The 13,137-nt window shown below is 41.7% G+C and overlaps 2 protein-coding genes across 2 annotated transcripts; one reads left to right on the top strand and one right to left on the bottom strand.

The window, feature by feature from the left end:
- Positions 654-4,415, top strand: LOC110437091 (serine/threonine-protein kinase RIPK-like). Its single transcript, XM_021465287.1, has 3 exons — positions 654-795; positions 2,517-2,653; positions 3,336-4,415. The coding sequence occupies exons 1-3, from the start codon at positions 654-656 to the stop codon at positions 3,933-3,935; spliced, it is 879 nt and encodes a 292-aa protein (XP_021320962.1). The 3' UTR covers positions 3,936-4,415.
- LOC8059790 (protein LURP-one-related 6) lies at positions 5,672-6,844 on the bottom strand. The gene is made up of 3 exons (XM_002465710.2): positions 6,506-6,844; positions 6,105-6,347; positions 5,672-5,992 (listed from the first exon to the last, which is right to left on the bottom strand). The coding sequence occupies exons 1-3, from the start codon at positions 6,827-6,829 to the stop codon at positions 5,861-5,863; spliced, it is 699 nt and encodes a 232-aa protein (XP_002465755.2). The 5' UTR covers positions 6,830-6,844; the 3' UTR covers positions 5,672-5,860.

Genomic DNA, 13,137 nt, shown 5'->3' with positions numbered 1-13,137 from the left:
AGTGCGTGTGCCTCGCAAGGTCTAGTACTACTCTCTCCAATCCAAAAATACATGATGCTGCTTCTTAGAGTTTCTGATTATTAAAGCCAAATATATATTCCCAACCAAATAACATATATATCCCATGCTTTGTTGGCAGTGATATATAGTATCGCAAATTGGAGTAGTAGCTAATAAGAATTAAAAAAAAGTAAGTTGCACGTCTTATTAGTTATTAAGAGATTTATATTAAAAAAAACTAAATTTAAAGGGAATCATCGATCTCGATCTGCACATTTCTTTTATTTATTCTCAAGTATATTATGATTATGGTTTCGTTCGTGTTTCCGTTTAGTTTTTAATTACTTGTGTATATTTGTCAATATTCGTTCAAACAAGCAAGTTGTCTTTTCTTACAAGTAGAAAGTTCCCTGCTGGCTTGAAGTATTCCACGCACTGAAAGTGTCTTCGAAAGCTTTCCTCAGTATGCTTTAATTTGCCAGCTGCTGCTAGCATGACAGAGGACTCAATGGAACAGTGTTTACTTTAGTATGTTCAAGTAAATTAGGCTTAATTATCTCGGTTTCTCACGTGATGAAGCAAAGCAGCAGAGTAATATAATGAGAGATATTTACATTAGTTAAACTGACGGATAGAGCCATGATCTACCATGCATGCAGACGGAAGTGTTCTTCCTGGGACAGCTGAGGCACCCTCACCTGGTGAAGCTGATCGGCTACTGCTACGAGGACGAGCACAGGCTGCTCGTCTACGAGTTCATGACCAGGGGCAGCCTGGAGAAGCATCTCTTCAAAAGTAAGCACACGTAGCCTGCCTCTTTCCATTGCCCTGTTAATTCAATTTCCTACAGAGAAAAAAACACCTCATTTCACCATTTCATGGCATGTTGTTTTCCTATATATCTATATATATATATATGGCTGCACAAAACATGCATACTAGAGACTAGAAAACACTGTGCGTGGCGGCAAGCAGCCAGCAGACATCGATGGTGCAGGCGACAAGAAAGGGATATCCCTTGCACGTAGTTGTCAGCCTCCTTTTCCCTCGCTGCATCGCTAAGCTAACTAGGGAAAGATTCGGATCTCGAGACACACATCAGTCGAATTGGACGGCTCGATCGGTCGATGACCAACCTGTTTTTATTTATTTCTCGCATAAAAAGCTTTATCGGCGAATTGGATTTATTTCGTGGCCGCCGGCCGGATCGGCAGCAACTAGCTTTCCGTGCTCTGCACCCTTGGTTTTTGTCTCTTCCATTTTCTTCAGTGATGGTTCAAACTGCCTTTCGGGCGTGTCGTTGCGGCGTCAATTGATTGATGCAGTCTTGTTACATCGTCTGGATCGATCTCTACTTATTCTGATCCCCTGGGTCATTTTCTCTTAACCACTTTGCTGATATTATTCACACCAGCATCATCGTCCTTTGGTTATGCTCTCAAATTTCATGCTTGATTTCCGTCAAAGAAAAAAAAAATCATGCCTGATTCTACATTTCTACTGTTGTAGGGGTAAGACGGAGACCTGCACCACATGTTGCGTATCTAGTACTACTTGTTTTCGCTGCTTTTATGCAAAGTAAAAATAAAAAATCTATTTTACTGTACGTGCATGATTAGAATCAGTCGGTAGCAATATACAGCTGTCATTCTGGATTATAAGTCAAAAGGATGTGATGATGTGCTACTAGATATACAAGATTCATCTCGATCATTGTAGGCACTGAAAGGGCCAGTAAATTAGCCAGATGCTCGTCGCCTCGTCATCAAGCTATTGCTTTAGTGTGGAACTTCCAGTTCACCAGTCTCCATGCATGGTCACTGTCAATCTATCATTAAAAGTCCAGTAGGGGGCAACCCTTCTTGTTTCATAAAAAAACTATCAGTTTATCACTAAGGTTCTGCTACATTAGTAATTTGGTAGGGTAAAGTTAACATGGATTCAGAGTGCCTTCAAAAGACAAGACTCAGAGTGCTTGTTGTTTGGAACACATAAATCTCACAGGATTCATGTTAAAAACTACTGTTTCTTGGGAGTTTTATCCCGGTGATATTTATGCATGCTTCCAAACAGTGCCTGCTGCGTTTCTTTTCAAAGTTATCAGTCACTGTAAACAGTTGGCCACGGATCGATGTGGAAGTTAGTCACTAATACTCACTATTAGGCAAATCTTGCTGTGTAGTATGTGTATGTCACATCTTAATATCTTGCAGATCTGAATGACTGCACTGGTCGAACTAGAACAAACTCGTAGTACCATATGCCAGAAATTAGGTGTAGCTCATTTCCCTCATTCTAAATAAGAGGATGCATGCATGATGGTATTGGAAACGGACATGTTCCAAACATTTGACAGCCAGCTGTCTGAATTTTACACTCACATCGTGCATCTGAATTATATTTTGACAGCTTTAGTTTCTTCAAATGTTTTCGCACCACCATTCAGCTGGAACCTAAATAGTTTGACTACCTCAGCTGATCACCATAGCACTCAACCAATGTATATGTTTTTGCAGAATACGCTGCGTCGTTGCCATGGTCAACACGGCTGAAGATCGCCATTGGCGCTGCTAAAGGGTTGGCCTTCCTCCATGAAGCCGAGAAGCCGGTCATCTACCGGGACTTCAAGACCTCCAACATCCTGCTGGACTCGGTGAGCTATATCGCCTATACCTAGCTAGCTAGTGCATCCGTAACAGCACACGGCATCCACCACACATATCCACATCCACCTACTACCGTACTACCTCTCTTCACTCTTTCATATCTATCTCTCGCTCGAAAGATCAGGCTGGCTCAGCTGTGGTTGGGTTCGGTTTTGATGGAGCCAGTAGTGAAATATCTGCCAGAAACTAGAGTCTAGAGCTAGTGAAATATCCGCCAATTGGTTGGTTAGTTGTACTACAAGTTTGCAGCGGGTGCATTCAGTCTCGCAAGTAAACCATTGCTGAAAACTGAAATCGTCAGGTCGCCAAATGCCAACTGCTGAACAATTAACAAAATCTTAGACCTGACCTCCACCACTGCCGTCAGCTTCTGGCCGGGGCTTCATCAGGATTCAGGCCTGTGAACCAGAACCGGTCAAGTGTCAACCATTGCAGATCTTTTCTTCTCGCAGGAAAAGAAATTCTAAGCGAAAGCTTCCACTATACCACCAATGAAATATATATAAATAAAATATGATCATCGGAGTTGTTGGGTGTCAACTGCTCTAAGTACGCGAGGAAGCAAGCTGACGTCTGCCTGCATTCGCTACAGTACCATCCACCTTCTTACTTTTGGTATTGATTGAAATCCTCTTTGTTAATTTGCGTGTATTATATGTATATATATAGGATTACAAGGCGAAGCTGTCGGATTTCGGTCTGGCCAAGGACGGTCCGGAGGACGACGAGACGCACGTGTCGACGCGAGTCATGGGCACGCAGGGCTACGCGGCGCCGGAGTACATCATGACGGGCCACCTGACGGCGAAGAGCGACGTGTACGGCTTCGGCGTGGTGCTGCTGGAGCTGCTGTCGGGCCGCAAGGCGGTGGACAAGACCCGGCCGGCGAGGGAGCAGAGCCTTGTGGAGTGGGCGCGCCCGTACCTGACGGACGCGCGCCGCCTGGACCGCGTCGTCATGGACCCCAACCTCGCCGGCCAGTACTCCGCCCGCGCCGCGCACAGGGCCGCCGCCGTCGCGCACCAGTGCGTCGCGCTCAACCCAAAGTCACGGCCACACATGTCCGCCGTCGTCGACGCGCTCGAGCCGCTCCTCGCGCTCGACGACTGCGGCATCGTCGGGCCATTCGTCTACGTCGCGCCGCCGGAGACGGTCACCAAAGGGGACGAAGCGGCGGTGGGTAATAAGAGAGGGTCCGGCAGACGAGGAGGCCGGAGGAGGTCGTCAGGAGAAGGCGGTGCGGCGGCCGTCGTGCGGCCGGAGGAGTGATCCGTCCGTCCATCCGTCGTCGTCCGTGCTATCTGCTAATTAATCTGCTATGATGAAGATGATGATGATGATAATTGTGGTTGTGGGTTTGCTAATATTTAAGCTAGCAGGTCCCTGGTGTACGTACGTAACTGGCCGTGGCCGGATTGTTGTTGCCTGATCGCATGCAGCTGGCTGAGCTATCGATCGACCGAGCAGCAAGCAGGGATCGGTGGAAGGTTAACGTCGTTTGTGTGATTGAAACTTGAAAGCAGCTGCTTGTGTTTGGCTTCACGATCGAGCACGTATATAGGTACAAGTATACAAGAGGTTTTGAAGCGTGTGTAGTGTGTGTATGTACATATAGGATTTAGCATCTCGTAACATCACTTACATGAGCATCGACATTTTTAGTTACTTTTCTTCATGGTTTGGCAGATCGATATGGAAAAGGATAATAGAGTTTGAAAATAATGAAATACTCGTGTATGTGCATTGAAATTTTGCAATTTTGAAACCTATGTTTCCACGTCTCTCTATCGGAAATTAGGAACCGTGAGAAACAAGAGTGTCATGGCTCTCACGTGGGCCTCGAATCTTAAGTGGCAACGTAGTTCCAGAGTTGAGGCCCATTCTAACTCAAATATGGGACAATTGGAACGAGCTGGAGGCCACAATCCAATATGGGCATACTCTGTCTCAGACCTGAGGAGGAGAGGCATACGTCTAAAACTGTTAATCATGGTCCTCCTAAATAAAAGGTACATTTTTAGCCATCCAACTATTCATCGATTTTTTTTGATCATACAACGTTAAAAAAAAAACTTTGATAACTGAAATATCAATATGGATAAATGTATTCATCTAGTTGCCTTCAAAGGTCGTCACAACTAGATTTTTCAATTTCTCCTAGTAATGTGGGGTTCTCCTAGTGTTTTAGCATTCATAATTTAGTATAAACTTTCCCTAGTAAATACCTCCTAGTGAGGATTCCCTAGTGTTTTGACTAGTGGTAGTATTTTATTACTAACTAAAAACACTAGGAGAACTCCACCATTTTGGTAGTACGTTTTGTATTTTATAAAAAATGATAAAATTAGTCTATTTAAAAGAACATAAGAAATAATCCATTTTAAATAAAAAGTACGAAAATGACACCGTATTTTTTATCAAAATATAATATATTTTTGGTGGTCTATTGAGAGTGATTGGTATTATATTTGTTCATATTCTTGGTGTTTAATTACCATTTTGTACTATATTATGTCCACAATTGACCAAATAATCCATAGTAGACTACCAGTAAACAAAAAAAAATATGTAATACGAAAACCAGCCTCGCAGGTGCCAAGCTCCACCACATATAGGTTGCAACTAGTACAATATTGTTGTCCCTCTAAAAAATATTTTTGTTATTTAACTCTAGCATATTTGGTACTCTATTTTGAGCGTGGATTTACTTGGTGAATCACTAGGTTTAATCTAGCACAAAATTATGATATTATAACAGGCAGATGGTAATTTTAGTGGCAGATGTTGGTAATTTAGATGTAGATACTAAATTAATGGCTACGGTTTTTTATTATTATGATAATTGTGTCAGTATCTTTTTTTTTTGCAGCGCGTCACGTGAACATTAACATGGAGATGAAGTTGAGGGCCATTAAGAAACAATAGTGAACAAGCAACCTGGAGAAAAGTATTCAGGATACGCTATCATCAAGAACTTAAATCGTTTCCATGTAAACTAAATTTGAAGCGCAACACACTTTAATATTACAGATATATATCATATTATCATGTACACGGTAACCTATCAATGAAAAGATACAGTAAGAAATGTACAGTCCAATAAAATAATCAAGCTACACAACTGTGTTCTAACAATGGAATGGATCTTATCGACACAGGGATATGAGCAGTCTCAAATCTTGTAAGTTGTAACATTAACAGCTTGTGGACTCTCCATTCATGTTGTCAAGAATGGCAATAATGCCAACCACAAAGGCCTGGTCGTAGCCCGGTTGCACCACCACTTGGTAGAAGTCCCTGCCTGCCATCATCCCCTTCGCACCAATCTGTGCAGCAAAAAATAGCATCACCGTTGCATCATAACGTAATTTGATTGGTTTACTTCCAACTAAATTCCGCTCAACTTCATAGTCCTGTTGGCTGTGGAGTTTTTATTACCTGCGCTACAACCTGGCCTGCTCGGTTCTTGATGGCACAAGATCTCTGAGCAAAGGATCCAGTCACCTCGTAGTCCCAGTGCCTCTTTCTCCCGTTGGGTTCCACGGTGACCCGAACGTCACCCTTCATGAAGAGGACAGGCTTAGGATCCTGCAAGCTGAAAACCAGCTTGCTTGGCTCACCATAATCGGACAGATATCCTCTCCACCAGTTATTAACACTCAACGCTTGTACGACACCTTCCTGTGATCAAATTTCAGTTCGTTAGTTTTTCATCAACAGCTTGAAGTAGCTGGAGATCTTGTTGCATTAAGAAACGAAATATCGAAAAGTTTGATGGAAACATTCAGAAAAAGAAATCAGAGCTCAGAGGCTTTCAGCTTAGCTCCTGAATTTTGCACCTTCTTGTGGATGAAGAGGATTGCACTGCCATCACCATTCCTGACGATCAACTGCCCACTAGCACCGATGATTCCACAGCCATCGACGCTGAAAGCGGCCCTCTGATCCTGGTTTGTAACAACAAGGCCGCCGCCGTTCACTGTCGGAGGACGCCTGCGCACCATCAGCACGGCGTGCGACGAGCTGCAGAAGATCTTGCTGACAACCGGAGCTATGGTTGTGTATGCACCCATGGTAGTACGCACGTATGTATGTAGCTCGATCTTTCTTACAGTTGAGGTAGAAGACAGATATATAGTCCTTCTCTGAATGCACACAGTCATTTGCTTGGCAATGAAAGCAAGGAATAAATAGAGTTATTTGAGTGTGGATGTGTCTCAACTCTCAATGACTCATTTGTGTACCTGCCTAACAGGTAACAGGGATTGGCCGTAGAGGCTGTGAACTCGTTGATCATTGTGAACCAAGCAATGTAGATGAAGTATGACATCTGAAGCAAGCCAATGAGACATGGCGAGTATGCAGGGCTTCTGAGTCCCACATGGTCACATGGAGAATCTTTGAACAAGTTTGCTTTAGGCTACCAAACTACTTTATCTTTACCTTTTCGAACTGTCTGATTAGCTGAAGACGGATGATTGCCTAATTACGAGCCTAAACATACAGACTGCGGTGTTGGTTAGCTGAATGCTTTACGTCAGTGTTATGCGTGCCTTGTGATAACACATTGAAGAGATTAAACCCAGCTTATCCCTTCTATTAAACATACAGACTGCGGTGTTGGTATCTAATCATGCTACGGAATATAGGAGTTCTCTACTTATTTTGTTTCCTAAAGTAGGACATTGATCTCTTCTTCCCTAAGCAAACCTTTTTCCTCTTTATTTTTTTTAAATTTTTGTACTTTTGGTCACGAGGAAGTATAGAGAATCAGACCTGCAAACGCAGAGATGCAGCTCTTTGGGAAAATAAGTTTGGAAGGCTTTGAACTTGTTGGGTACACATAGCTTGTCGTGTGGTTACGATGATTTGCGGCTACAATATTTATTCAACCATCACACCATTTATTTCAATTATCTCGGAATTGGACTTTGTACCATTGTTGCATGTACAAAAACACATACGATTCTAACTTGCACCAGGAGTCATGAGTCTAGGTCACATACAGGATGAGGGGCATCAGGGCATTGTGGGAAGAAACAAAAAATATGGCTGGAAGAATCTCTTCTCTAATTCTAGACTAGATAGACATAGGTATATGTATTGATATAGATATGTCGTTGAGTAAAATGATGTTGTGTCTAATAGAACAAATGCTAACTCTTTCTTGCGAACAGGCAATGGTCACATATATCTAAAGGGAAAGAAAGAGTGACACTAAAGAAAGGGTGTCGTTGTTTGTAAATCATCTTGTGATTAGGCAATGATCATAATTATCTAGAGAGAGAGAGAGAGAGAGAGAGAGAGAGAATAGCACTAAAGAAAGGGTGGGGTGTCATTGTATGAAAATCATGGTGATCCAAGTCTTCGAAAAGTTGGGATAGCGACATCAAAGAATGATAGAGGCTTAGGACAGATACTCATTTGCTCATGGATGTTGGAGGCCCAAATATTATCGTTCTTGAATCTAAAAGATTATAGATATTAATTTGATTGGAAAAAGTTTAGTTTATCTCCCTCAACTATCGCACTCTTTTGATTTTATAACTTGAACTTCAAAATCATTTTTTATCTTCATCGACTTTTAAATTCGTTTGTTTGCTAATGTGGCGCTACGATCATGTAAATTAGAAAAGTTAAAAGTTTAGGGAGGTAAATAGGACTAGAATTTTTTCAAAAAAAATCTCCAGAAACATAAAAAAATATCCAAAATTTATATAGATAATTTTACTTGGGAATAATGCGATTAAAAGTCCTAGAATTTAGTTTAATCTTAGAAAAATGTTTTTCTTTGGAAAATTATGAAAGTTTTTAGATTTTTTTTATAAAATTCATGCTCGGTGGCTTGCTTAAAATTGTTTGTATCTTGATAGATTCATTTGGATGCTTATTTTCTAACAGAAGCTCTCATTATTTCTTAGTCGATATTGACCATCGAACTACGTGGAAGCACTAATAGAGGGACTATCTCCAACAATCGTCACCTAAAATACAAAACTCATTTGTCCTTTGGGTAGCGCTACAGGTAGAAGGTTTCATACCTATTTTTAAGTCTTCTCTAACAAAAGACTAAAAGACAACACTCTCTGCAAATGGGTCTCGAGGAGAGAGGATATCCAAATTTGGGTTATATCTCTCCTGATACCCAAAATTTTGGGTCTTATGTATGGGTACTCTGTTGGAGGTATTATGTTGGAAACCAAAATATTTTGGTTTGGGTTGCCAAATGAATCTCCTATTAGACATAGCCTAGAACGGCATGGGGGCGCTGATCCCGTGCTCCGGATAAATAAAAAGTAACTAATGTTAGAAGAAGAGATTGACAACGATTTTATGACGGACAATAAATCTATATTTCTTGTAGACCTGAATTTGGTGGAGCCAGAATGTTTTTCTTGTATTTCGTTGTGGGGTACCTCTGTCTTTTACAAGGCTGGACAGCCCTATTTGGCTAGCTAGCCCAAGTGGGGGGCGGGCGAGATCCGGAGCGCACCAGTCCATTACCATGCGATGCATCTCGGTGGGCCGCGTGGCAAGGGCATCCGGAAGAGGAAATCACACCCGCGGCACTGGGCCCTGCTCGAGGCGCGAAGGCGAAGCCCACCCTCTAGGCTCTTGGGCCTGGTATCTGAGCTAGCAGTGAATTTCTTTCTCCAGTGCCGACTGCCGAGGCATGTCAGTCTGGTCGTGGTCGGCGGTTTTGCTCAAAAAAAAAAAAAGGCCTGGTCGGCGGTCGCAGCAATATCGAACAAAGAGATTCGCAATATCCCTGCCTGTATCTGCAAGCGTGGGACACGCACACACCACGGTACGGTACCTGAAAAGTGAAAACATCCCCAATTCCCCAGTGGGAGACATGCCTGGCAGGAAAATCCCAGGAACGTCAAAAAGGCCAGTGCGTTTCTTGGGGAAAAAAAAGAGCATCACTCACTGCTGATACCACTTCCAAATGCAGTCAGCGCACTGAAGCAAAGCCGTGGGTGGCCATGATATGATGGAGCACAAGGCAAAAATAGGTGGAAGAAACGGGTTGGATTTGAGATGGCACCGGCCTAAAGACGAGCAGGCATAAGGCAGGGACATGTCGTCCCTCTCTTCTCTCTCTCCCCCAGCCCAGCCTCCTTTTTCTTTCACCGGCGCCATTGGCCACGTCGCGCGTCGGCGCGTGCATGACCATCCGACGAGGCCAGACGAGACGGGCAACGGCCGGCGGCCGCGTCGACCTGCACGGAGCGCGGGTGCTGCTGGAGCCTGGAGGCCTGCTTTGCTAGGCCTTGTTTACTTCCATCCAAAATCCAAAAAATTTTAAGATTTATCGTCACATCGAATCTTTAGACACATGTATAGAGTATTAAACATAAACGAAAATAAAAACTAATTACACAGTTTGGTCGAAATTGTCAAGACGAATCTTTTGAGCCTAGTTAGTCCATAATTGGACAATAATTACCACAAATAAACGAAAGTGCTACAGTGTCACGAAAAAATTTCGCCAACGAGCTAAACAAGGCCTAGGACCATTCAAGCATCAAGCATATGTATGTAACTTTAGCGCATCTTAGATATGGTTAGAGCATCTTCAACCATTATGCATTTGAAGTTATGCATTTTAGGTAAATTGCAAACACCCAAATGAAAATGGCAAGGCTAAAATCGGGTGATCTCCAACCGTTATGCAAAATGCCAAGTTCATCTTTTTTTCCCGGAAATTTTGTTTCGCGGCACTCTTTCCCGCGCGGCCAATCGATCCCGCGCCAAACAGCCCGCCGTCGTCTCCCGTTCACCAATTCCCGCCCCTTGGCTGCAGTACCGATCTCCATCAGGTTCTGTTCCCCATCAGTTTCCGGTCGCCGCCATCAGTTCGTCGTCCAGGCAGGTCGTCGCCATCAGTCAAGCCGTTGCAGCTCGCGAGCAGCAGAATTTCGTGAAGCCAACATGGGATCGAGGGTACCGGAGAATGGATCTAGCCGTATTGCACAGCGCATCGCCAAGGTTTGAACTTCGTAGCCGAATATCTTGATCCAATTCATGTGGTCTTTGTTCGATGTACTGAGCTGCGCAGTTGTTATCAGTGGCGGCGCGAAGGGAAACCGCGCGAAGGGAAGAAAAAAGCCCGCGAGGTGGAACCGAAATCCCGTGATCTCTATTTGCATAGCCAGACTCCTTTGGCATATATGCCAAGTTTCCCCCTCCAAATGCATAGCTATGTAAAATGCAAAGTCCAAATGCATAACGATTGGAGGGGTTTTTTTTGGAGTTTTATGCATTTTGGTAAATGCCAAGTCCATTTGCATAATGGTTGGAGTTGCTCTTAGATTCTTTGTGACGACACATGTTTATCTAAGTGTCAATTTTTAACGTAACACGGATATTTGCTTTTTTTTCCCTTAAGCACTCCGTGTATTTCGCGGAGCATCGTTCCCGAATCCTCCTAGGCCTTGTTTAGTTTCAAAAATTTTGCAAAATTTTTCAGATTTCCCGTAACATCAAATCTTTAGACGCATGTATTTAGTATTAAATATAGACGAAAATAAAATCTAATTGCATAGTTTGGTCGAAATTGATGAAATGAATCTTTTGAGTCTAATTAGTACATAGTTAGATAATATTTGTCAAATACAAACGAAAATAGTACTATTCTTATTTTGCAAAATTTTTTGAAACTAAACAAGACCCTAACAGGTTACGCACCTTTTTTTTATCTCATGAAAAAGTCCAGATGCGCCTTTTCTTTATCCGCATAAGCACATGCCTGCAGATGCTTCTAGTAGGAGTAGGAGGATCATCGGTGAACGGACACCGGCTCCAGTTACGTCACTCTAATGCATTGGGCCTTGTTTAGATCCGAAAAAATTTCGGATTTCAACACTGTAGTACTTTCGTTTTTATTTGATAAACATTATTCAATTATAGAGTAACTAGATTTAAAATATTCATCTCACGATTTACAAATAAACTATGCAATTAGTTTTTGTTTTCATCTATATTTAATGCTCCATGCATATGCCGCAAGATTTTATGTGACGAGGAATCTTAAAAAGTTTTTGGTTTTCGGGGTGAACTAAACAAGTCCCAACGTGGCAAAATGACGTCTTGTACTACTACAATATTGGCCTTGTTTAGTTCCGAAAAGATTTCGGATTTTGGTACCGTAGCACTTTCGTTTGTTTATGATAAATATTATTCAATTATGGACTAACTAGGATCAAAATATTCGTCTCGTGATTTCCAGCTAAACTGTGTAATTAGTTTTTGCTTTCGTCTATATTTAATGTTTCATGCATGTGCCGCAAAATTCGATGTGACGGAGAATCTTAAAAACTTTTTGCTTTTTGGGTTGAACTAAACAAGGCCATAGTATACCGCACAAGATCAGAAAGGTAATTAAGCACACACAGTAACCAACTTCTTTTAAATGAGCTAGCAAAAGCGCATTTTAATAAAAAAGAGAAAAGGAACGTGCCGAAATGAGCCAAAGCTTTTTACATGATCTTTTGCTGCACCGGGGATTCTGACTTTCTGAGACGGTGTGAAATTTCGGCCGGATGGACCGGACGGAAACCGTGGGCGGCTTCACGGTGTGATGTACTCGATCCATATCAAATTACAAGATATTTGACTTTTTTATACTAAGTTTAATCATCTATTTTATTTAAAAATTTCTACAAAATATCATTTTTTATCATGTCTTAATTTATTAATAAAAGTTTGTCAAAATCAACTTAAATTTGACTATATTTATATAATCTTTTTTTAAATAAAACGAGAAATGTCTTACACTATCTCAGTAGTGAGTAATATATATGGATATGGATAGCAGAAGTACATTACATACCGGTAGTAGTATACAACGGCGAGTAGCGAGGAAGCTTCGAGCTTCCCAAACGAGACCGATCATTGCGATTCGCGAGAGAAAGCCAACATCCTTGACTCCAAGCTGTTCAATTTTGAATTCAAACGGACGGCTGCTGATAGATGATGATCGTGATCTGAATGTGGTTGTCATGTCCAGCAGAACACGCGGTTTCAGGTCTTGTTTAGCCTTGTTTAGTTCCTCAAAAAATTTGTAAAATTTTTCATATTCTCTGTCAAATCGAATCTTTAGACGTATGCATGGAGTATTAAATATAGATAAAAATAAAAACTAATTGCACAGTTTGGTCAAAATTGACGAGACGAATCTTTTGAGCCTAGTTAGTTCATAATTAGACAATATTTGTCAAATACAAACGAAAGTACTACTATTCCTATTTTGCAAAAAATTTTGGAAGTAAACAAAGCCTAGATGCGAAAAGATTTTAGATTTCGCTAATGTATAACTTTCGTTTGTTTATGGCAAATATTGTTCCATCATGGACTAACTAGGATTAAAAGATTCGTCTCGCGATTTATAGATAAACTGTATAATTTGTTTTTATTTTAATTTATATTTAATGCTTCATGCATGTATCGAAAGATTCGATATGATATG

The sequence above is a fragment of the Sorghum bicolor genome, chromosome 1, assembly GCF_000003195.3.
Source record: "Sorghum bicolor cultivar BTx623 chromosome 1, Sorghum_bicolor_NCBIv3, whole genome shotgun sequence".
Lineage (NCBI taxonomy): Eukaryota > Viridiplantae > Streptophyta > Magnoliopsida > Poales > Poaceae > Sorghum > Sorghum bicolor.
The sequence above is the reverse complement of the archived record's forward strand: the minus strand, read 5'-3'. Positions and strand labels throughout refer to the sequence as shown.